The 23,517-nt window shown below is 40.6% G+C and overlaps 2 protein-coding genes across 2 annotated transcripts; one reads left to right on the forward strand and one right to left on the reverse strand.

The window, feature by feature from the left end:
• Positions 1–388: 388 nt before the first annotated feature.
• On the forward strand, positions 389–12,259 carry mrps35 (mitochondrial ribosomal protein S35; the record flags this gene model as incomplete). The annotated part of the gene is given in 8 exon segments (NM_001201214.1): positions 389–539; positions 2,819–2,865; positions 2,987–3,154; positions 5,294–5,354; positions 5,482–5,621; positions 7,449–7,558; positions 9,775–9,844; positions 11,975–12,259. Coding segments are annotated over 8 exon segments (1,011 nt in total). The 3' UTR covers positions 12,245–12,259.
• A 421-nt stretch (positions 12,260–12,680) lies between these two features.
• On the reverse strand, positions 12,681–23,459 carry LOC108274556 (uncharacterized). The gene is made up of 3 exons (XM_047159944.2): positions 18,263–23,459; positions 17,165–17,299; positions 12,681–15,402 (listed from the first exon to the last, which is right to left on the reverse strand). Exons 1-3 carry the CDS (start codon positions 18,480–18,482, stop codon positions 13,643–13,645), a joined length of 2,115 nt encoding a protein of 704 aa, XP_047015900.2. The 5' UTR covers positions 18,483–23,459; the 3' UTR covers positions 12,681–13,642.
• Positions 23,460–23,517: the final 58 nt, after the last annotated feature.

Below are 23,517 nucleotides of genomic sequence, written 5' to 3' on the forward strand. Positions count from 1 at the left end.
TGTGTGTGTGTGTGTGTGTGTGTGTGTGTGTGTGTGTGTGTGTGTGTGTGTGTCTGTGATTTGCATTAAATGAATTTAAGGTTTAAGGTTTCTAGGTTTAAGTCATGTTAGTCCTCTTAGTCCTTTTGTAGCCTACAGTACATTTTCTGTAGCATGGACGTAGTGAGCAACAACCATTCATTCATTCATTTATTTATTTATTTATTTATTTAAATACAGGTGCGGATATGTGCCGTCTGGGCCACCGTACGCTGCCACGCTCCTTCACTATGCTCCTGTGCAAGGCGCTGTTCTATATCGCATTTCCGCCGAAGGACACGGTGTGGAGATGATTTGAAGCTCAGTGCATCTGCACGCCCTCTAACGTAACGTGACATTCCCGGACACAGGCATCATGGCGGCTTCCGCGCTCAGCCCCGTGTTGTCGCCCTTAGTTAGGTTAAACTGCAAAAATAACGGATTTTACACGTTTATTGCACTTAACCAAAGAGTCGCATACTCCATCGGACTGCCGACGAGCAATGGCGCTGAGAGGCAAGGTGAGGGTTTGATCCTTATTAACGGTGTGATGTCTGATCTCTAGATTGGATTTAAGAAATAGTACAGTATCAGTGATGGTACTGTTTTAGTATACTGTTTAGTACTAATGTATGCAGCGCTCAGATAAGATGCATTAGACACAGTATAGATGATAATAGTTAAGGATGGCTTTCCCATTTGTAACACCCACAGAGTGAGTGAGTGAGTTTACATGCACACAAGAACACAGTTTAGCTCAAGTGTACATGTGAGAATGCAAAATGTTGAAATCCAGTATCTATTACAAACTGTAGGCTTAGTCTGAATTAAATAGGGAAGATTCATGGTGCAGATTGGTAGATTACATACTATTTTACTCTATACTGTGCTGAACTATTCTATACTATACCATGGCATACCATACTACATTCTGCTATTGCACTATAGAGTACTATACCTTGGCATGCCATATCATAATATACTATACCATATATACTAGACTACACCATCCCATACTAGACTACACCATACTACACAACACCATACTACACAACACCATACTACACAACACCATACTACACAACACCATACTACACAACACCATACTACACAACACCATACTATATCATCCCATATTACATTACACCATCTTATACTATACCACACCACACTACACAATACAATACTATACTATACTATACCATACCATACTACACTACACCATACTACACTACACTACACTACACCACACCATATTATACTACATCATACCACACTACACCACGCCATAATATACTACACCATACCATACTAGACTACACCATGCTATACTACACAATACAATACAATACTATACCATACTACACTACACTACACCATACTATACCACACCATAATATACTACACCACACTATGCTACACTACACTACACCATACCATACTAGACTACACCACGCCATGCTATACTACACTACACCATGCTATACTATACTACACTACACCACATTACACCATACCATACTGCATTACGCCATAATATACCACACCATAACACACTACACCATACTATACCACACTACACAATACTATATTATACTATACCATACCATACTACAGCACACCATACTATACCACACTACACCATACCATACTATACTACACTATAACACACCTGCTTCATCCAATCAGCTAATCAACATTGATTCCTGAATTGAAGAGGTTTAGTGTTAAAGCAAGGAAAACTCTAACATGTTCAATACAATCTGTACTCCAGGACCAAGAATGGTGTGCTGTATTAAACAGATGCTGTGTCCCAAATGCCTGTTTAAAAAAAAAAAAAAAAAAAAAAAACTTTCAAGAGACATATTCACATTGTTCAGTTTTGAATTGGAGGAGGACCGTAGGTCTTACCGAAGCGTTCGGGACAGCACTGGAGTCAGCTCTCATCTCACCCTAGCTGAACATCCATAACCATAGTGACAGAAACAGAAAAACTTTCCTATTGTTGTCCTGTCCATATGGACCAGTTATTCTGCTCATACTGATATTTTTAACTTGTTCACAAACCCTAACAAAGGGAACAAGCTTTTTGGCTAACACATATCAGGTCATGGTGTACCCCCGGTCCTGCACACACACCTACTTAAACTCAGTAATTAGCTAATAAGTTGGATCAGCAAGAAAAACACTGAAAGGTGCAGGGGGTACAGGAGCAGGGTTGGGGAATCACTGCTGTATTAAATTACTACAAGGCTCTAAAATAGTGGCACAGTAATCACACCCATATTCTGTGGTCATGCCCAAATGAAAAGAAGGATGTATTTGATGCTCTTAAAAAAATCTTCCACCATGAGATTCCCAAAGATTCCAAAGTAGTTCTTCTTGGCGTGTGTCCAAAAGGCTTTGAGCGTAGAGCTAAAATATATCTGCTACAAATCCCAATAGCAGCCGCTATTAATTGTATCACATTCTGATGGTTAAAACCAGACCCACCATCATACAATGTTTGGATCCAAAGATGGTTGAAGCTGTACGAGATGGAGCAAATCACACATGCGCTATGGCTTCAGAGGCCGAAATGTTTAAAGAGATGGTCCACTGTAACATCTTTTAATTCATGCAATAAAATCATTCATTCCATGTCATACTTGTTGTAACTACCTCAAAGTCACCTTCTCTTATTTATTTATTTATTTTGCTTATTCATTTATCTATTATTACTGTCTCATTAGTAACAATAACCTTTAATGACACTTTAACCCTTAAATCATTTTCACGGCTGTCCTTATTTCGTTTTCAGGTTTATTAGAGAGGGGCAGTCGGGGTCTGAGGAAGCCGAGACGGGTGGCAAGTGCTGATTTATTGCTGTATTCTCTATAATCTGCCTCTTACAGTGTTCCGTTAAGGGCTTCAAAATTACAGGTATTCACAGATATTGCTAGAGGATTTTTTTCTCTGTGATACGCAGGCTGGAGAACCACGGTCAGAGCGGATGGTGGTGGATCAGGACTGGACTGCTGTTTATCCCACTGCTAAGTCTTTTAAACCTGATGCTGTGCCACTACCAGTGCGAATGGGCTACCCAGTAAAAAGAGGGGTGCCTCCTGAGAAAAAGGGAAATCTTGAACTTATAAAGGTGAGAGTCGCTGCCATAATAGCTGTGACAAGCTTCTGCTTCATGTTGTTGTCCTGGCTTTGTAAATGGTGGTTAAAATTTAGACTGTCAGCTCATATGCAGGAGTGTTTTAATCTCATTATTTTCTTAGGGGTGTGCACATGTGAGATAAGATTAATGTTCTCTCAAAATAATAAAATAGAAGAAAAAGAAGTGTTTTTCTTTTGTGAGGACCAAAATTTTATAGGAAGATGACAGTCTGTGTTTCTGCCAAAGCATGTGTGCAAGCAGAACACGACGTGAGTGAAAGAAGTGAAGTGTTACTTAAGCTCTAAGACGCCATGCATTATTATTATTATTATTATTATTATTATTATTATTATTATTTTCTAAATTTTCTCATGATCTTGACATAAGTTGTTTTTTTGTTTTTTCTTTCATGATCATGACTTAATTTTCTGGTGATCTCCACATAACAAACAGTTGTTTTCTCATGATTACGACTCTTCTGCGTGCTCAACTTAAAATGTTCTTTTTATTGTTCTGGAGGTAGCAAAACCTTAACACAATCCCACAGCATCATGGACGAACACGTTCGTTTTTACTTTGATCAGGGACTCACTCAGGCTGAAATAGTCTATCCGACACTGGAGAATGAGGTTGTCCGGTCTACAACGAGATAAAGTCCATCTGTGCATCAGGCAGTTCCATCTATCCATCCATTTTCTATACCGCTTATCCTTCCTTCAGGGTCACGCGGAACCTGGAGCCTATCCCAGGGAGCATCGGGCACAAGGTGGGGTACACCCTGGACAGGGTGCCAATACATCAGGCAGTTATTAAAATTTATGATTGCGAAGACGGCAATGTGCATGCTACACCAGTCCCATTCACAAGGTGCGAGACTTTCTGGTGAAAAAATGACGTAGTGAGAAAACACCTTATGTTATGTCGAGATCACGAGAATACAAGAACGGAAAAAATAGTAATGCATGGCCTCTTAGGGCTTCCGTAGTTACTGGCTGTTTAAACTTTGACTTCGCATGAATACATTGATACATCGTTGATACAGTCCATTGTACTGTTTACTAAGCAGTTCAGTTAAATCTAACAAATCCATTCTAATTTCTGTTAAATCCATTAAAACGCCCAGAACAGTGCTTTGTGCCACTGAACAATTGTCATTTTAGTAAGTGCTGGTAAATGGTCTGCACTTATATTGCGCTTTTTTATATATTTTTTTTTAACCTTAGCGGTTCTACAAAGTGCTTTACACTGTGTCTTATTCACCCATTCACACTCTCACACACACACACACCAATGGTAGCAGAGCTGCCATGCAATGCGCTAGCTTGCCATCGGGAGCGACTTCGGGTTCAGTGTCTTGCCCAAGGACACTTCGGCATGTGGAATCACGTGGGCCGGGCATCGAACCACCAGCCCTACGGGACAGCCCGCTCTACCACCTGAGCCACAGCCGCCCAAAGTGCTGGTTATCTGGTACACCATCACCAAATAAAAAAACCCAGCATCTGTTCAGTTTATAAGAAACTCACCAGATGAAAAATAGTCACGTGTATCATTTCTTCCCTGTTACTTGGTTACACTTCCCTTGTCTTCTGCTGTTGTAGCCAATCCAGTAGCACCAAAAACCATGCCATAGTCCAAGTCCAAGTGAGATCATTTTTTTCCCCACTCATTAACTGACGCTCTTGAGAGTCTTGGTTAGCTAGTTAATCTGTTGGGGTAGTTAAAATCTTGGTAGGTCAAAGTTTGCTAGTCTGCAAATCACTAAAGCCTAAATGTAGTTTTTCTTCCAAAAAAAAAAACACATTTTAGAGTCTGTATGCAGTGGGCAGGGCTTATTATATACTCTTTTAGTATACCATATTGATGCTTGTCTTCGACTCATCTTTTTTCTGTAGAGAAAATATATAAAAATCCAAACTGTCCACTATCTTTTCAACTTGTCAAGTGATTTAGAACCTGGAAGTAAGTAGTAAAGTAACATAAGGCTGCAATTTAGCTCAACACTGCACAAAAATCATGTATTTCTCCATCAAATATGATTCATGTAAAGTAGCAGTGCTCAGTCTTTGTGCGTTTAAACTGGGTACCTTTTTACTTTTTGCGAATCAACATCCTGTCACTATCTTACAGGTTCCGAACTTCTTGCACTTAACCCCAGCTGCCATCAAGAAACACTGCGAGGCCCTCAAACGTACGTCTTTTATAAGTCTGTCCGTCATTTTATCGGTAGCGATGAACATATTTGTTCACTACTGCATTATTGTTATTGTTCTGCGGGAACACTGAGGTTGTGTTTTCTTTGCGTCTCTCTGCTGCAGCGTTCTGCACTGAGTGGCCTGCCGCTCTGGACTCTGATGCTAAGTGTAAGGAGCATTTCCCCATTCAGATACAGACTAAGGACTATGTATCTGCTGGACCTTCGCTCAGAAACCCAGACGCTCGAATTGTCACACTCACGGTGAGTCTTGTCTAAATGTTCAAATGTCTTTCCTGTCTTTTGAAAGTTCTTTGCTTGTAAAGTCACAGTAATGTTTAATCATATCTGAGCAACTGGGTTTACATTTAACTGCTCTTTTAATTTAGAGTTTGTTTCTCTGTCAGTTTGCTGCTTAATGTTAACCCTTAACCCTTTCATGCATAAATGATTTAAAACATCCAGATTCTTTAGATTTTCTGATTTATTAATTTTTTTCTTAAAATCACATAATATATGAATTTTCATTCTGTCTAAAAATCTTTTGTATTAAAAATTAAATGGATTGTCCACGTGTAAAAAAAAACAAAAAACAAAAAAAAAAAAACAAAAAAAAACAAGGCATCGAACCGTCAACCCTACGATTAGTGGACAACCCGCTCTACAACCTGCGCCACAGCCACAACAGAGCGCAATAGAAATAAAGCTCAGTAACTGTGACGCAAATATTCATTTTGATCAAATATGTTGTTTGATGCTGTACTTAGTGATATTTAGAAACAAAAGTAATTATGTAGTGTATGAGAGCGGTAACTGTAATGGGGTTAGAACATCATATTTGCAGAATAAAGTAACTTCACTCTGTTCAGATGAGTGAATGTGTGTGTTACAGCACAACATTCAACCTCTTACCACTTAACACTTAGTTTATCCTTTTGTTTTTCTTTTTTATCATTTTTAATATAGTGATTTAACTTTTTTTTTTCTTCCAAAATATAATGTTAATTTTTTTTTTTTTAATCCTTCGCACAATGTATAGCATAGTGCGCATGGATACATTTAATACCTTTTTCATAGCCTTCAATTTGTACAATGTTTGAAGGAAAACATCGGGCAGAATGTGAAATAACATTTCATAAAAATACAGAAAATTAAAATTGCCTGTTTTATCCAACTAATTGATTAATCGAAGAAATAATTGATCGATTAATCAATTATCAAAATAATCGTTAGTTGCAGCCATATATATATATATATATATAACACACATTTCCATACAGCATCAGAGAAAAATAGTTTTCCGTTTCTCTACCACCATCTGCTTAAGTGACACTTGAATTTAGGTTAAGACCCTGATGCAGGAATGTGCTTTAATCCTACTTGATTAGGAACCAAACGATTGGCTGAAACACATCACGAGTGAAATGACGCTGATGTGTGCACATGTGGAACACATGGCTGTAATCTCTCTCTTTCCTCAATCAAAATAGGAACTTTCGAGCTTAGCCAAGTAATGATGTCATGGTAGATTTGAGCAGAGTTCCTGATTGGCTGACACTGACGAGGCTTTGGAGGACAGGGAAGTCTTAACACCTCAGTCGTCTGTTCTCAGCTATCATTAAGCTTTTCAGTGAAATTTGAAAAGCTGGTTAGCTTCTGCTTTCTATAAAGAGCTGAGCTGAATTGAACCCAATGATTTCTTGACCAAAATGGCAGAGAAAAGAAAGTTTAGATGAGAAAAGACCGCGGAGTCTGGCGTGTGTTAGTGTACAGTCAATATTGTGGTTTTTAATGGTAGTATTACAAAAGAATGTGGGTGGGGTTTTTGTTTGTTTGTTTGTTTTTTCTTTCTATTACTCTTGAATATCATCTTTTCATAGAGTGCACTGATACATTTGTCTTGTAAATCTGGTTGAATTAGAGTAAAAAAATTTTGATAAATATATATATTTACAGTGCACAATATTTCAACTTTGCTTAAGTTTTTTTTTTATTCCATACATTCATACAGTAAATGCATTCAACATGTACTCTAACTTGCAGTGGAAAACAGAATAATAATGTATTTTTAATGTTTATTTACTGCCTCAGGTAAAGCTGTCCAGTTTAAATCTAGATGATCATGCCAGGAAGAAAATGATCAAACTGAGTGGAGAGCGCTACAGCAAAGAAACAGACGTACTCACCATTACCACTGACAGGTAGCCTACACTACTGTACATTCTCACCTTTAAAAAAAAATAAAATACATATATCAGCAGCAGTCTCTGTAAGGCACAGGGTCTCAAGCTTGGAGTTGCGATTACATGTGGAGTCGCCTGAGATGCGGATGTGAGAATCACGAGATTGTTACCAGTCCTTATTTATAATGCAGATCTAGGCACATTAAATTGATTTATGGAATATTTTAAAATAATAATTCAAACCTTCAATTCAAATTTCACTTGCTTTTATTGAATGCTCCTCTTAAGCCCATTTTACAGAACAGACTTTACACTGGACACTCATAAAACCCTTCTCTGAAAACGGCAGTCTACGTTGAAAGTCAAGACAGAATATTTACTTGGGTCAGAGTACGTTTGTTGGGGTCTAATATCGACTAGACCCTAACGCTGCCAAATGAGCAAACAAAGCATCCATCACTAACCTCTGCCTTTCATGGGTAGAGGCACTCATTGGGCTTGTCCCATGAGATTGACACGGTGCACTTAGACACCTACCACACCTGGCAGGCCCAAAAAGCAACTTGGGCACACAGGGCGGAGTCTCGCACAGCAATACAGATTGTATTAACTACACTTGTTGGCGTGTGTAAACCTCATGGCCCAGGAGCAAGTTGTTCCCACAGATTGAGCAGATTCTATATATTAAATGGTGCACTTATACAGCGCTTTTATCCAAAGCGCTTTACGCTGTGTCTCATTCACACACGATGATTCCCGATGCAAGGTGCTAGCTTGCCATCGGGAGCAACTTGGGGTTCAGTGTCTTGCTCAAGGACACTTTGGCATGTGGAGTCATGTGGGCCGGGAATCGAACCGCCAACCCTACGATTAGTGGACAACCCTCTCTACCACCTGAGCCACAGCAGCTTTGGATCAGTTGATCCAAAGGATCAGTTTTGGTCCAAAGCTAGCAGTAAAACACCTGGTGTATTGTGAGCGCATGCAGTAAGTTCTCGCCAGCAATGTCCTCGGTGCATCTGTATTCAGCGCTTAGGCAGTGCACATCTGGGTGTAAATCTCATCCAGTGAGACCACCAGCAATATGATTACAGGTATTAGTGGCAGACATTTGGCTTAGCCTGACCTGCATGTGATCTGTCATGTTAGCTGAAACACGTGCCATGGAGCGCTGGCGTGGTTGAAATGTCTCGTCAGGTCCTCCTTTAGAGCTAACGGAGCCTGTCAGAGGTGCCTGTGAGCTAGCAGCTTTTCAGAAGTTTTTGAGACCAGGGTTAGACATGGTAGTTGGGTCATTATCAGTCTGGAGGAATCTCCCAGACATGGCCGTAGACATATCACCTGACTTATCATATCACCTGACCGGTTGCACCAGCTGGACATAAAAAAAATAAATAAAAAAGTTGGGTGTAAGTCCTATGCCAGACTTAGCTGCGCCCAGTCTTGTGATGAAATATTTATACCTGTTGCACCATCTAAAACTACAGGCGCAGCGACGCCTTGTCTACCACAGTGATGCGCCATTCACGTTGCTGTGGTTACAAATTTACATTCACTGACACCAACGAATAGATTAAAAATGCGTGCTGAGCCAAAGAAGCGAAAATGGAATTACTCAGATAAATTACTGAACTCAACAGGAAGTATATCCATATTTTAGTATGTAAACAAAACAACGCCATAACTAATAAGGAACAAAAAACAGACGTCTAGTAAATGGTGGATTAGGAAATCGGACAGTCAATGAAGTGAAGGGAAAAAATGGAAAGACCTTCGAAAATCTTTTGATAAGTTCTCTATATATATCCAGAGGATACAGCATTGGTGCTGTCTCATTACTTTTACTTTTTCGTGCCTGAAAGTCCACCGATCATGTAGGCTGTATATTGGACATGCCATTGTATCAACATTTTTATTTTCACCTTGGAAACTAGTCAGGATTTTTCAGTTTATACCTACCTTTGACTGGGGTTAAGCTTTAATATTAGCGTAGCACTACGCCTAGATGGTGCAACATGTATTAATTATACTGTACATATGACTTAAGGCGCATTTTACAACTGGATGTAGGTTATTACTAAGGTAGTTAGTTCTCTTCGGGTGATCGTAACCTTTGTACTATTCAAATCATACGCTCCCTTAACATAAACTTATTAATCGTAAAACATTTTCATATCTTTCTTTTGGATTTTTTTTTTTATTGTCTAAAGTGTCATGTGACTGTGTTTCTACAGTTGTCCACTGAGACAGCAGAACTATAACTACGCCATGTACCTGCTCACTGTTCTGTACCACGAGTCCTGGGTAAGTCCATTCGCTTTTCCTTTTGAATAAATGAAATGCGAGCGTTAGCGTAAGGCGTGTGATGCCGACGCTCTTATTCCATAGGATATCTGGACTGATATCAAAGCTGTAGCTGGCGAGTTGAATATACATTGAAGGATTTTAACAGCTTGCGGTATGTCTTTCTTCCCAGGCATAAATTTTTCAGGGTTTCTATTGTATCCTCGCTCGTTTCATTGAAGGCCTGCTGACAGTTGTGTTTCCATGATCTACACAATGCACCATGGCGGACTCAACAGGGCGGCCCTCCAGAGTTAGGAGAGAGAGAGCATGTGTGATGGTGTGCTTTTGGCTTGAGTGTTTGGATGCATAAGAGACGGATTACTATTTAGTCTGTAGTGGTGAATGAACACCTCCATCTTGAGGGACTTGTGCACGTGTATCACTGTACTGTAGGTTTCAACAGTACTGATTTATTTATTTTTCCTGTGTAGAAATACATGATTGCTGCAACAAAGAGGAAGTTGTAGATTTGTTTGTATCTTAAGAAGCATACGCAGTATTTATTCAGATCAGTGGATGAATTAAACAAACAGGCAGCTCAGACATGACTCATTGAATATTTCCTATTTAAACAGTACAATTAGAGGCTTAAAATGACTACAGTGTAAAGTTAGAGTAGACAGGACACTGCTTTCGGGGAATGACTGAATGAATATTATACGGTTGAACTTCTCGCATTCTGACATCTGTTCCTTCTCACATTTTGTAAATTCACTCCTGCACCCAAAAGACCACACCCTTTACCAGCACACAGCTTACCTACTTTTTCCCCTGTGTACAAATGTCCTAATATTCACTTCTAAAACAAAACCCTTTTTTATTCCCTGCTACTTGCCCTTACGTTCCTCAAGTCCTCCCTGAATACCAGGAGGGCCGATTTCAAATCGCTTAAATCAGTCAGGTGCATTTCCCAGCATGCTGTGCTCCCACAGGACCACATGGCCTATGTGTTTTGTAACATGCGCCTTAGCTATGCTCCAAGGATACAGCTTTATTGGAGAAAGGACATGGTCGGGTATTGTTAGCCTTCCTGGCTGGGAAGCGTAATCGTGTCCACTGGCCTTTGCGGCTACAATGGCTGCCACAGTGGTGCCAGCGAATGGCCCGGCACAGCTAGTGACGTTGAGTCGCAAAAGTGGGGGAAGGAGCTAACAATGGTAGTGATTGTTAGTGACCATAGAGGTGATTATATCTCTAAGGCCTAATTTAGTCACTAATACTGCTACAGACTAATGCATTGCTATTGGTTTAAACAGCACTCAAACTAATAGGAAGAAAAAAGATAATGGATTTGTTTTAAATGCTTTTTTGTTTTGTTTTTTAAAGTTTTCAAGATTTTTCAAGATTCTGTGCAAAAGAAAAGATGGAAGTTAATACTACTTCTACTACTGGATTTTGGTTTAAGTACAAAACGTAGATTTAATTTGAACTAGATGGGTAGATACCTAATGTTATGTAATCCCAAAAAATGTATATGTAGCTCCTATATTTTGAAATTAGCATTATTTTTTTTAGATATATTAATACTTCTAGGAGACACTGATGTAATCTAGTGACTGTTCCGGCCTTTTAACAGTGAACGCATGTGGCTTCTTTAAGTAAACCTTTATTCTCTGTCGTTAAAGGGTAATCACGTCATCTGGTCTTCAATCAATCACGCTGCCTTGTTAATTCAGGGCATAATTCAATCAGAGGGTCAACACATTAGAAACATCTTAATAAAATCTAATTATTGTAAGTGTTGCCTAAAGCACAGTGGTTAAGTTGCAGTGAGTGACTGTCTTTTTATCCTTTTTGCAAGGATGTTAAAGACCGCATAATAATAATAATTATAATAATCGCTATCATATGGCAACAAACAAAGCAGCTTTTGCATATGCAGAGTATGATCGATTTTAACATAGAAATGAGCGAGATCTTCAAACACCTGACTTTACAATTACGATTACTCTGAAATGCTGGGAGATCTACCTCAGCAGGCTAATCGCAGCAAGGATTATCAGTACTCCACTATTCAGTGATGTGCCTCTGGTGTTATCCTGGTTTTACCATTCCAGCCCACTATTCCCGTCCGCTTCTCTATTTCAGAAAACAGAGGCGTGGGAGAAAGATAAGACGCGCGCTGACATGGAGGAGTACGTGTGGGAGGACAGCCCCTCTCAGAAGAATATTCTAGAAACCTTGTTGCGTATGCATCCACTTAAGGAGAAGGATGAGGAATCGGCGCGGGAGGAGCTGCTGGGACGACCTGAGGTGCAGGAGTACAAAAACTCTGTGACCAAGCTGAAGAACGAGGGAGAGACAGAGAACAACATGCAGCAGTACAAAGAGGCAGTGAAGAAACTACTAAATATCTAAAAAAAAAAAAAAAAAAAAAAAAATTAAAAAAAAAATGAAAAGTCTAAATATCAGAAAGAAGATGCCATTCAATTTATTAGAGGATGCCATTCAATTTATTATTTTTTTCTCCAGTTTTCTGCCATTAAAGCAGAAAACTGGAACGCAGTTGAGATCCTCGATGCGCGTGGACTTAGGTTTGGGCACAGTCTGCCAAGAACCTTCAATCTTTATTGTGTATCTCATTATTGGTTGTTATTGATGATGTAAATACCATCTTCTCTTTTAACAGCAAATAAACCCCAAGTCCTTGAAATATATAATGTATCGGACCAATTTTATTTTCCCCCTGTGATTTTAAATACTAAATTCTACATTATATTAATGAAGAATTTAATTGTCTTTCATTCACAAACTACATCAGCCGTCCCCTTGTCTTTTTACCTACTCTACCTACCTTTCACCAGTTTGGCAAAACATTGCATGATGTATGACTATGACTCAGTCCACTCTAACAGCACAACATGATCGTGAAAGTAAATGAGCTACCTCTACAGACACCCTGTTCAAAGAATTCTTTCAAGAAAAGTTTGGTAAATATACCCAGTTGCACCATTAGGTTCTGCTCTGATCTGTGGGTTATGGGAAAAGAGTAACCCGACTCCTTCGGAAAAAAGTTCCGGCTCTTTCCATTTGAGCAAAAACTAGAGCACGTCTAGGTGACTGTACCACTCTTAACAGCTTCTAGCACTTAAAGCCCAACTGCCTTTACAGAACAAAACGGAGCTTGTTGGCTGTCTTGCTTGGAAGCACCCATCAAACTACTTAACGTGAACATCAAGTTTGCTTTGCTGGTTTTGGTTTCTCAACAGAGTTTGGTATTTAAACTAAACACTGTCTAGTACACCTAGTCCATGTATTTTTTTTGTTTGTGTTTCGACACTATTTATGGACCTGATTTATGTTTTTGCTAGATTAGTAGAACTGCTGAATTTAATAAAATACACAGTAGGTTACATGTGACAAATGGTCTTCTAATACATATGAGTGGTATTACATTGATGATGGTTCAGAGTCTGAAATTCTCAGATCTAATACTCATAACGTTGTCCTGGTTAAGCCGATAAACAGTGTTATAATACCTGAAAGCATTAAAGCTTTCACTGCATTTGGTCATTTTGGTCTTTTTTTTTTTTTCTACACAATAATGGCCATTTTGATTTTATTTGGGACAGAAAAGAAATGTACACACGTTCATGAATGCACTTCATGGATAGTTCCTTTATGCAAGTTAATGTAGTGAGGGTTCTGGTTTTTTGCAAAACTACTTTTGTTGAAAGTAGCTGTGATCATATGGCAGGGTTGAACAAAAGTGGTATTTGTTGAAAACTCTGACAAAATGTGTCAGAAGAACCTGATTCATGAGCTCTCCCTCACAAAGACGTATTTGATGAGGCGCATGGAGCCCTTCTTGCCTGTTAGTGTAGTCTGGTATCTCCCTTTCCTCCTCCTCCGTCCTCTCCAACTTGCTGCCATCAACACTGAACAACAACAACCACAAGCTAAGGCTGCACAGGTTGCCAAGGCTACCAGGACAGTGTTGGCTGCCAGATGAAACACTTGCGTCAATCCTCCATCACTTACAGGCTGTGGACTGTTACCTGTCGTAACGTTACGGTTAATGTAACCTTTTGTGTCATTGGGGTATGGCTGGCTGTCTTCTACAATGGTAGGTGGTGTTGGTGAGGTGTTTAGGTCAGAGTTGTTTTCTGAAGCTGCTGCGGATGAGTGACGTCTATTTAAGGTTGTTGGTCTGCTAGCAGTCACAGAAACATCAGTGATGGCCAAGTTCATTTTGGTAAGCCCTTGAGAAAGGCCACCTGTTGTTGAGGATGGAATGATCCTTTTTTCCATTAGAGGAGATGCTGTTGATTGGGTATTTATGGGCTGACTATAGGACCAAGAGGTGGTTGTGAAGCTATTAATCATCACTTGTGGTCCTGTAGTTGTAGTTACATATCCAGTCATGGTTTTGACTGGATTAAGTGGAGTTGAAACTAAGATTGCATTTGTAGAGATTAGCTGGGCTGTAGTAAGTGTAGTATGGGCTGTAGAGTCTTCTTTACTACTTTGCAGAATACTTGAGAGAGGGACAGGCATGGTTGTAGTCTCTCCTGTACTACTTTGTGGAATACTCGAGAGAGGGACAGGCATGGTTGGACTGTTTCCTGTCCTTCTTTGCAGCGTACTTGAGAGATGGACAGTGATGGTTGTAGTTTCTCCTGTAATACTTTGTGGAGTACTTGAGAGAGGGACAAGCATGGTTGTCTTTCCTGTACTACTTTGTGGAGTACTTGAGAGAGGGACAAGCATGGTTGTAGACTTTCCTGTACTACTTCGTGGAGTAGTTGTGAGTGGTACAGGCATGGTTGTAGTCTCTAATGTACTACTGTCCAGAGTGCTTGTGAGGGGGACAGGTGTGGTTGTAGTCTCTCCTGTACTACTTTGTGGAGTAGCTAAGAAAGGTACAGGTTTGGTTGTTGTGGTATGATCACCACTGAAGGTTGTACTAACTTCTAAATAAGGCAAGGTTGTGAACTCCGTGGATGCGGTTTGGTTGATAGTATATGCCATTGTGGTTCCAAGGAAAGGTACTTGGGAAGAGGATGTTGAGCTTGATGTGAGCTGACTGGATAGTTGCGAAGGTGTTATGGTGGTACTGGAAGTATGTGTGGGTTGGGGCATTGAGCTTGTTTGAATGTTAGTAAAGCTGAATGAGGGCTGCATGGTACTCTCTTGGGGATTTGGGGATACATTTGTAGTAGCAACGATTGTAGGGTCTGTTGAAGGATTAGAAATGAGTTGAGATGGCCGCTTCAGGGTTGTGGATCTCTGTAATGCTGAAGCAGGAAATGTGTCTTTGTTATCTTGGGTGGAATAAACAGAGAAAGGGGGAGGAGTAGAGATAGGAAAGCTGGATGTTGGTGCGTTGGTAGATGTTTTGGGGCTAGTGGCAACAATTGTAGGATGGGCTGAGCTGCTGGGCTCCATGTGAGGCCGGTTGAACTGACGTTTGTCTGTTCCAGACAAGTCAGAGGTGTTAAGTGAGGCCAGTTGAGGTAGCACTTGGACATTAGAGGGGAAGGATTTCCCAAATATTAACAAGTCAGGATCCATGCCTGTAAAACACATACACAGAAAAGTATAAAGCAGTCACACTGGAACTGTGTTATCTGTATCAAACAGTTCATAGGGCAACTCTCATATTATTTATTCATTATTCTATCTTCAGTAAACCCTTCAAGCAGTCCATCACAGGACACCTTGCACATATACACTCAGGACCACTTTATTAGGACCACTTGTACTGCTTATTCATGCGATTTCAATCAGCCAATCATGTGGCATCAGCTCAATGTATAAAGTCATGCAAATACTGATAGAGGTTTGGTTAATGTTCATGTCAAATAGAATGGGAAAAATGTTGTCCGAGTTACTTTTCTGTTCCTGTCAACCAAGAACAGGAATCTGATGCTACAATGGGCACAAGCTCAGGCTCAAAAACATTGCCTGGTCTTTTTCCAATCTTCAATTGTGGAGTTTCAGTGCGCCCGTGCCTACTGTGCCTCAGATTCTTGTTCTTGGCTGATGGGATTAGAACCCAATTTGGTTTTCTGCTGTTGTAGACCATCCACCTGAAGGTTTGGCAGTTTTTCTGTTTTCAGATGCTTTTCTGCTCACCATGGTTGTAAAGGACCAGCCTGTGTAGCACCAAGAACCATGCCAGGATCAAAGTCGCTGGGATCACATTTTCCCCCAGTTCTAATATTTGAGGTGAACATTAGCTGAAGCTCTTGTATCTGCATTATTTTATGTTTGGCTGATTGGATAACTGCACGAATAAGCAGGCATACAGGTGTTCCCAATAAAGTGGCCAGTGAGTGTACATTTGTGCACGCATTAACGCCTAGGGGCAATTTAAATGAACCTTTTCATTAACAGATTTATCCTGGTGAAGGTGATTGTGGATCCAGAGTCTATCCCATGAACACTGGGCATGAGGCATGAATACAAATAGAACACTAGTTCATGGGAGGGCGCCACGTCCACTTACATTTGCACACACAGTCACAACTATAGACAATTCAGCATAGCCAATACACCTAACCAGTGTGTTTTTGGGATGTTGGAGGAAACAAGAAAACATACAGTAACCCAAGCTCAGGATAAAACTAGGGACCCTGAAGCTGTGAGGCAGTAACATTACTGCCTGTTGTTCCACCATGCCATCCTAACATTATGTAAATTGGCATTTCAAGCCAGAGTTAGAAATGTACCTGATTTAAAGATATACACTATATGGCCAAAAGTCTGTGGACACCTGACCATCACACCCATATGTAGTTCTTCCTCAAACTGTTGCCACAAAGTTGGAAGCACACAATTGTGACGGATGTCTTTATATGCTGTAGGGTTAGAGTTCTCTTCACTGGAACTAAGAGGCCCAGACTTGTTCCAGCATGACAATGCTCCTGTGCACAATGCGAGCTCCATGAAGGCATGGTTTGCCAAGTTTGAAGAACTCGAGTGTTCTGCACAGAACCCTGACCTCAATCCCACTGAACACCTTTGGGATGAACTGGAGCACTAGCGTGCGTCAGGTCTCCTCACACGACATCACTGTCTAACCTCACTAATGCTTTTGTAGTGGAATGAACACAAATGAAGACACTCCACAATACAAAATCTAGTGGAAAGTCTTCCCAGAACGGTTGAGGTTATTATATCAGCAAAGGGGGATTAAATCTGGAATGGGATGTTCAAAAAGCACATACAGCCGTGATGGTCAGATGTCCACAAACTTTTGGCCATACAGTGTAGAAAAGAATGATTATTTTTTACTGAATGGCAATGACATTAATAGAATACTTGAGCACCCACCTTTGGTAACATTGTAGAGGATGACATTAGCCCTTTGATTGAGTATGCAGGTTTGCGGTGTTGGGCAGTGAAGGTGAAAACAATTGACACTGTCCTGAGTGGTGTTGTAATGAAACACAGCCACGTTACAGGAGACTGCGAATTGGGACAGAGCAAGTCAACTCGTATCATAAACACAAGTAAGTTTTAATACCAATTCTTGTAAGCAGACACGACACACACACCAAATCAGGACATTCACGTACATTCAATTCAATTTTAACTGTATAGCGCTTTTAACAATAGACGTTGTCTCAAAGCAGCTTTACAGAAATATATAAACACAGGATACAGATTTTAAGTGTGTGAATTTATCCCTATTGAGCAAGCCGGTGGCGAGGAAAAACTCCCTAAGATGAAATGAGATAGAAACCTTGAGAGGAACCAGACTCAGAAGGGAACCCGTCCTCATCTGGGTCACAACGGATAGTGTGAAAGTAAAAGAAAGTTCATTATGGTTTAATATGAAGTCTGTTTTTTTTTTAACTAGTCCACTGTTCACTAAAGACATGTACATCATGTCTACAGCGCGTATCAGATGCACTTACGCATTTTGTAAACGAAGATATTTATTGATCTCTGCACTGTGTTTTCCTGCACTGTTCTGCATTGTATGTCTTCGAAATGTTTGCACAGTTCTGCAGATTGAAATTTAGAATAGCACGAATTATATGCAAGAATTATACACCAAATATATCTTTATGTGATAAATGTGAACTTGAAGTGTCTAGTTATAATAAATAATTATTTACTAACTTCTTTATTTATATATATATATATATATATATATATATATATATATATATATACACACACACACACACACACACACACACACACACGGCCTATACATTAAAATGTCTAACATTAGTTCTTTTTCAAATTTATGTTTTAGTATTATTTAAGGCAAAATAGTCCAGACCTGCTATAAGAACCTGAGTGCTAAGATATTGTAGGGAATTAGATTTTTATCATCTATTTTAATGTCATGAGCAGTCTCCAGACGCAACTCTTTTGACAGATAATACACTATGGGGAAGTTCTGAGGCTGGAACTCACAGTTGGAGGTGAGGCAGCAGGCTCGGCTGCAGTTCTGCGCGCTGTCTCCGCGGTAAAGCTGCAGCAGCTGCGCGCCTCTGCGCTGAGACTCCTCCGCGTCCACGTGCAGTCCCGGGAAGCGCCGGATCCAGCAGTTCCTGTAGTAGGAAGTCGAGGAGCACTCGGACTCTGTGGAGCTCACCAGACTCAAGATGGACAGGAGCCTCAACGTGACGATCATCGCGCGATCGTCTGAGTTTCAGTCACGTCAACGTGAACATGTCTGGAGCGCCTGGACTCGGCTTCAGAGACGCGGTGAATGAAGTTGTGCGCGCGTGCGCGTGCGTGGGTAGGTGCAGGTGATAGTGAGCGCGCGATGAAGTGCGACAGCCGGTCTTCCACGCCCACCTTCACATTGTCAATCAAATGTTGTTGTCTTTCAAATATGTTGTAGATTTTGCATAAAGCTTTTTAAGCAGGATTCAATTCAAGTTGCGCCAAACTTTAATCCTTATTTCAGCTCATCGGGTTTATTATATTGTACTGTACATCAGTTTAACATTGAATCATTGTACTAGTTTTAGAGTAAACTTTATCACTTAGTACTTTAGCATTCTGTACTAAACTGTAGAGAGTGTTGTCTTCTGATGACTCTTCCCTGCAGGTCGTCCATCCATCTTCTATACCGCTTTATTCTTTTCAGGGTCGCGGGGGAACCTGGAGTCTATCCCAGGGAGCATCGGGCACAAGGTGGGGTATACCCTGGACAGGGTGCCAATCCATCACCAGGCACAATCACATACACACTCACACACTCATTCATACACTACGGACACTTTAGACACACCAATCAGACTACCACGCATGTCTTTGGACTGGCGGAGGAAACCCCCGCAGCACGGGGAGAACATGCAAACTCCGCACACACAGGCCCACGGTGGGAATCAAACCCCCGACCCTGGAAGTGTGAGGCAAACATGCTAACCACCATGCCACCGTGCGCCCACCACCACTTCAGAGTCTGCTAAATCTTCAGAAATTTTGAGCAGGGGTGCCCAAACATTTGCATGTCACTCCATGTATATAAGGTTCTAACTGAGACTTTTAATACTACAGTCAGGACGTCACTTAGTACTTTACCATTCTGTACTAAACTCTAGAGACTGTTGTGTGTGGAAATCTCAGGAGATCAGCAGTTTCTGAAATACTCGAACCAGCCCGTCTACCATCGTTTCCCCCATTCTGATGTTTGACGTGAACATTAACTGAAGCGCTTGACCTGTATGTGCACGATTTTATGTATTGTGCTGCTGTCACATGATTGTGGCTGATTAGATAACTGCGTAAATGCATGCAGAAATGTGGGTACCCCTGCTCAAAATTTCTGTTACTGTGAATAGCTAAGTGAGTAAAAGATGACCTGATTTCCAAAAGGTCTCAAGTCAAAGATGACACTAAACCCCATCATAATGAATCATAACTAAATCATACATTCGACATCACTGTAAAAATGTATATCAAAACGACTGGAAAAGTTTAGATGGACTATTATTTACTATTAAATAGTTTTTACTACTTTTAAAATCTGACTTAAAGAAAGTGTTATTTTTTTAAAGTGGATTAACACTGTTGCTTTTATTAGATGAAATCGTTAAATGTGCTCTAAATGCTTTTTAGATGGAAAGCCCTTGATGGACCTGGCATGTAACACACGCACATACATACACGCGTATACTCACTGTCACAGTCGTGCTTTGAATCAAAGATACCGTGTTCTTCACCTAATGTGGATTCACACAGTAAGGAACGATATCCTGTGGCCATTTCCGCAACAACACTGAAAATGTAAAGTTGTACTCTGGGGTATATTCCAAGATCATCTGTAAAATGTTTTTTTTTTTTTTTCTCATGCATTTGCCAAATATCTTCAACTGTGGTGGTCAAGTATAGAACACATATCAGAGAGGTGCTGTCACCTTTTACTCACAGGTGTATGGTTTACATCTAACCAGCATTATTACTAATTAATTATATATTTTTTAATATGCGTTTTGAAGAGGAATAGATCCTCATGTATAGTCAGCCCCTTCAGAAAACATCCCTTTGCAATTCATAGTTGGTGAACAACTGGTGTGTGTTTTGCAAGGTCTCTAGGGATCCATGATGTTGACGTTGAAAGGATCTAGTGTTGCTTACACAAAGAGTAGTGGCACAATCAGGCCCAGTCTTAAAGGGTAATAGTAATGTAGCCTGGTGTGAATGTGCAGAATGGCTTCATGTTTGTGCGTTGGTGTTGTATTGAGTAAAGATGTGTCATGTTGGAACAACATGATTTGAAAGCATCATACTGCAAAAATGCCTCACAGAGTCGGAATGCCTCACAGATTTGCATTTTGGTGATGTCTCGTAGCAGGTTATGCCATTCAGACTGGCTAATACCGAACACCTTATTGTCATGTTGAATTTGTTTAAGGTTGTTTCATTAATCTGTGATTAAATAAATACCATGATGCTAGACAGTCATGGACCACCATTACAAATCATCAGAGAGCTACATTGTTTAAGGACTAAATAGTACAATAGTCTTGTACCAAGGAAAGAAATTCAAAGCTGCATGTGTAACCAGTTTTCTTTTTTTTTCTTCTAATTTTTAAATTATTCGTCATGATGAAAACAAATAAAAATGTCTTCATGCTGGGGGCATGGTGGGTTAGTGGTTAGCATGTTTGCCTTGCACCTCCGGGTACTCTGGGTACCTCCATGTCCTCCGGGTACTCTGGTAATGTGTGCGTGATTGTGCCCTGTGATTGGTTGACACGCCATCCACTGGTGTCACCCGCCTTGTGCCCCGAGTTCCCTGGGATAGGCTCCAGGCTCCCCTGTTACAATGTGTAGAATAAGTGGTATGGAAGATGCTGTCACCTTGAAAAGCCAAAAATATGGATTCAAAGTCAGAACAGACAGGTCATTTTATCACAACCTTCTACACCACATACGGCGTATGTGGCAAGGTATCCAGGCCATCACAAACTACAAAGCTCCATCACATGTCTGCTGATGGTGAAGCTTCACTCCCAGACACAATAAATGATTATTATGCACAGTTTGAAGCACAGAACAAAATGCCTGAGGAGAAGACCACCCCAAATTCCACCTACCAAGTACTCTGTCTGCATACTGCGGATGTCAGGAACACTCTGTCCTGAGTTAATCTACAGAAAGCTGCTGGTCCTAACATCATACCTGGTCGGATGCACAGGGAATGTGTTGATCAGCTTGCAGATGTCCTTACAGACATCTTTAACATCTCCCTGAGCCACACAGCCATCCCTGTGTGCTTCAAGACAACCACCATCATCCCTGTGCCAAAGAAATGATCTAGGTCTTGCCTGAATGACTACTGGCCCATGGCACTCACACCTATCATTATGAAGTGCTTCGAGCTGCTAGTCATGAAACACATAAAGAGCAGTTTTCCCACCACACTGGACCCATTCCAGCATGCCTACCATCCACCTTCTCTCACGCACCTGGACAAAAAGGACAATTATGTAAGGATGCTGTTCATAGACTTCTGTTCAGCAGTCAACACAATCGTCCCACAACAACTAACAGAAAAGCTGAGACTGCTGACACCCCCCACACACACACACACACACCACCACCACCACCACCACAGCCCTACCACACTGAACACCCACACTACCGTCCACTGATGTTTACACCGCCGACTGTACTGCAAAGTACAGTTCAAATCACATCAAATTTGCTGATGGCACTACAGTTTCATCAACAACAATGAAGGGTCAGTGTACTGACAGGAGGTAAACCAACTTTCAGGGGAGTATAGAGTCAACAATCTATCTCTCACTCTGGAGAGAGACAAAAGCTCCAGTTTCTTGGTGTGCACATGACAGAGGACTTCTTCAGAACTCTCAACACCACCTGCCTAACCAAGAAGGCCTAACTGTACCTTTATTTCCTAAGGGAGGCTGAAGAGAGCCAAACTCCCCCTCCCATTCTCACCATCTTCTACAGTGGAACAATAGAGAGCGTCCTAACCGCAAGACCCTACAGCGAAGTGTGAGAACAGCTGAAAAGATCATTGGGGTCTCTCTACCATCCATTGTCACCCCGTACAACAACTGCTGTATCCACAAAGTCACCAGCATTGCAGATGATTCCTCTCACACATCTCATGGACTCTTCACCCTCCTGCCATCTGGCAGAAGGTACAGGAGCATCCATGCCACCACCAGCAGACTCCGCAACAGTTTATTCCCGGAGGCAGTCAGATTACTCAACACTCTGCTGCCTCTCAACGCTAGTCAAACACCTAACCCAGTATGACTCTATACAAATGCCTCGACTTTGGCACTAGGGTTATTACTCAATATTCAAGTAATACTTGAATATTATTTAAATATCTATTTAGCTGACACTCACGAACATCAGATTAATCCATTCAATGTAGGAATTCCCAGCACAACTGAGATTAGAAATGGGCTCTTCTGGGATTTGCTTGCAGTAGTTTTACCAAAGGTCTACAAATCCTTCAGTAACAAACTGCTGCTTTAAACACATTCATTCAAGGTTTTTTTTTTTTTAATCTTCAGTTAAAAGATGAACAATCATGCCATATATCTTTCAAAAGTTGACTTTGCTGAAGACTCTATTTAGAAGTGTCTCAATAAGTATACCACTCAATTAATTTATCCATGCTCATAAAAGATTATCAGATTATCAAAATAAGGCCTGGTTTATACTTGACACAGGACTGCGTGTGTGTGTGTGTGTGTGTGTGTGTGTGTGTGTGTGTGTAGATGCAGTGCCAAGACTAGCTGCATTGATTACATACTCACCTGTGTACCTTATGTACATCTGCAGTATTAATGAAATATCCACTAGATGGCACTTAAGAGTCATAACATCCTTGACAATCAGGTTTCTGTCAAATGCCAGTTACTTTGAGATGTATAATTTTCTCTGCCCAAATGTCTAGAATAATGCATACATATGTGATTTGAGACACAGTGCTAGTTTGTTTAGTCCGTTACATTGTGCAATGGTGCCCCAGTATTTACGATGGTACAGCACCACGAGCACGGCACGCAATTCATTATTTTTTCACACATGCACATCTAGTGTGCTGATTATTGTGGTGGCCATCTTGTGTACCCTTTTTTTTATATACAAAAAGTCCCAATCTAAGGCCTATAGTTAAATTATAGAACTTACTCTTTAAAAAATTCTATATATAAGTAAAAAAATATATA

The sequence above is a fragment of the Ictalurus punctatus genome, chromosome 14 (genome assembly GCF_001660625.3).
Source record: "Ictalurus punctatus breed USDA103 chromosome 14, Coco_2.0, whole genome shotgun sequence".
NCBI lineage: Eukaryota > Metazoa > Chordata > Actinopteri > Siluriformes > Ictaluridae > Ictalurus > Ictalurus punctatus.